Source organism: Parus major, chromosome 10 (assembly GCF_001522545.3).
Source record: "Parus major isolate Abel chromosome 10, Parus_major1.1, whole genome shotgun sequence".
NCBI classification, from domain to species: domain Eukaryota; kingdom Metazoa; phylum Chordata; class Aves; order Passeriformes; family Paridae; genus Parus; species Parus major.
Genome location: NC_031779.1, coordinates 19,510,431 through 19,513,109, shown reverse-complemented (window position 1 = coordinate 19,513,109; position 2,679 = coordinate 19,510,431). Strand labels below are relative to the sequence as shown.

The 2,679-nt window shown below is 55.3% G+C and overlaps 1 protein-coding gene across 1 annotated transcript in view; it reads right to left on the bottom strand.

Annotated features, from left to right (window-relative positions):
* Positions 1-2,679, bottom strand: part of ADAMTS7 (ADAM metallopeptidase with thrombospondin type 1 motif 7) — a gene marked incomplete at its 5' end in the record, with an annotated part of 34,911 nt that overhangs the window by 6,836 nt on the left and 25,396 nt on the right. Inside the window, one exon of the mRNA XM_015638426.3 lies at positions 2,502-2,661. Coding sequence (XP_015493912.1) covers positions 2,502-2,661 — 160 coding nt within the window. The remainder of the gene's footprint in view (positions 1-2,501; positions 2,662-2,679) is intronic.

The window sequence follows — 2,679 nt, the reverse complement described above, 5'->3', positions numbered from 1 at the left end:
GGACACGGGGCTGGGCTCTCAGGACACAGGGCTGGGCTCTCAGGACACAGGGCTGGGCTCTCAGGACACAGGGCTGGGCTCTCAGGACACAGGGCTGGGCTCTGTCCCGCTCCCAGAGCAACTGCACCACTTCATACACACTTGTCCTTGAGCCAGTGAAGTCTTTACCTCATCCCTTTGGAATTCCAAGCTCAGACACCTGTGGAACAGCTGTGTTTGCTGTTGGAGCCCAGAACTGGCCCCTTCACCTGGCTGGCACCTGCCTGGGGCAGATTTGGGGAGCTCAGAGACCTCCCAGGTGTCAGATCTGGAGAAATGGGCACGAGGGAAGTGATTCATTCCATGGCACGGCCAGAGGAGCACGCAGAGCCCTGCTGTGTCCTGGGCAGGGAGGTGGCAGTGCCAGCAGGACGTGCCGTGTCCAGCACAGCCAGCAGCCTGCAGGGACCAGCTGAGTGAGCAGCTCCATCCACCCCTGCTCCCTCTCCAGTCACACAGCAGCTCCCACCTTTCTGGTTTAATTCTGTCTGATCTGCTGATAAACTGCTGCAGGTTTCTCCAGGCCCTCATCCCGACCTGGGGCTCAGCTCCTTTCCAAGGCACCCTCAACAATTCCCAGAGAAATGTTCCCAGCATCACAGGGAGGCACTGGGGTGCCCACGGCCCTGCAGCTCCCAGGAGCCATCTGAGGACTCACAGCTGCCTGCAGCTGTAGGACAACATTCAGAAATAACCTTGGTGGAATCTTCAATTAATTTATAACCTGGCAACAGACCAGGACTCTGCTTCTAATTAATCCCGACCTCCTTTAATTGAGGAGCCGATTGCTGTGAGATGTTTGTGCTTCATCTGTTCCATCTGATAATGCTGGAACATTTAAACCCTGCTGGGGTTATTGGCACTTTTGTGTCCAGTGAGGACATGACCACTGACAGACCCAGCCCTGGTTCTGCTGGCACTGGGGAACCTCGCTCCAGAGGAGGGAGAGGCTCTCCACAAAAACATGGATTGCTCCAGCCTGAACCCATCCTGTGCACTGAAGATCCCCTAAAGCACAGGAAAGGGCTGGAGTTACATTTATGTCTTTCTGGGAGCCTTTGACTGCGCATTTACACATCTGGGATTTCCTGCCATGTGAAAGTTTTGTTCCCCTTCATGCTTTGGCTGGAAACATTTCTATTTCCAAGAGGCGTTTCCTGCCCTGGGCTGCAGCCAGAGCATTTATGTCATTTTTGATCCAGGATTTTACCATTTATTTGTGTGCTTCCTACTCATCTCAGTGGTTATTCTGGTCCAGCCTCGGCTCCATAGCTCTCATCACCGAGCCTGGCACGGAAATTTTCCCCTGACCAAAACCGCACATCGTGTCTTGAGCAGGGCTGACTCATCATTTCCTAAATGCTGGAGTGCCCCAGGGCCCTGGAAATGCTCCAAAAAGGAGCAGATTCCTGGCTAAAAACATCCTGATGGCCAACAGTGGCCAAATCCCAGTCAAGCCAAGCCAGCGCTCCTGCCTGCTCTGGAATAGGTGTCAGGAGGAACACCCCGGGCATGGGATAAACAGAAAGAGCTGGAAGGCTGGAATGGGCTCAGGGATGTGTGGAGCTCCATGGATCCGGCTCCTCCACCCCTGGCACCAGCTGCTGCTGCCCCTGCCCCAACCCTAACCCTAACCCTGTCAGCCCTGCCTTTGTCCAGCAAACCTCCTGAAGTCCAGCAATGCTTTCTGGGCAGCCAAAGAGCTTTTCTTTTGCTCAGACACATTAAAAAGATAAAGCTGCTAAGTGACTGACAGGCTGATATCAGTGACATCTGATCCCTCATTATGTTGCTTTTCTGTAAGTGCTGTTAACCCTTGCATGCCCAGGTTTCTGTCTGCCAGGGAACTGCCTGGAGCTGGGGATGGATCTCTGTGAGTGGAGGAGGGAGAAGAAGCCGAGTGAGTGCCCGTGGTGTGGCCGAGCACTGTGGCTGCAGCTGGGGCAGGTGAATGACAAACAGGTTAAAATGGGGCTGGCTCCCTGGCTCCCTGCTCAGACACACCTGAAGATGTTGAGGAGCTGCTCCTTTATTTTATTTCCTTATGCTGGGCCCAGCTTGTCTCACAAGTCTCGTGTGTTCTGGGACTAAACCACTAAACATCCTCCTGAGAGCTCCAGCACTGGGTATTGCCCTCTGCCCTCCTTTTCCTGAATTCCCCATTGCCCCTGGATGGGGTCCCCTCACCCCGCAGGGTCCCTCGGGGTGACACTGACACTGTCCCTGAGCTGACACTGACACTCCAAGCACATCCCAGCCCACATCTGTGCCAGCAAAACCCTGCTTGGCCCCTTCAGGGATGGCTGCTCTGGACGTTTCTAGACAGTTATAACATTCCCACTTAATTATCAATTGATAATTAATTGTAAGGCCGAGCTGGCCTTACACAACCCACGAATGAAACGCCCGCTCCATCTCCCCACACCCTTCCCATTTCCCAGGCTGGCTGTGCCTTGGCTCACCCGGCTCGGAGCTGTCACAGTCCTGGGGGTTGCACTTCTGGGTGCTGTCTGGCCAGGGCTCGTGGTCACACAGGCTGCTGTCCTCCTCGGCCACCCCCGTCCTGGTGTCCATGCACTTCACCTGCCGCCGCTGGATGCCCCCTCCGCACGGAGCCGAGCACTGCACAGCGGGAGCGGG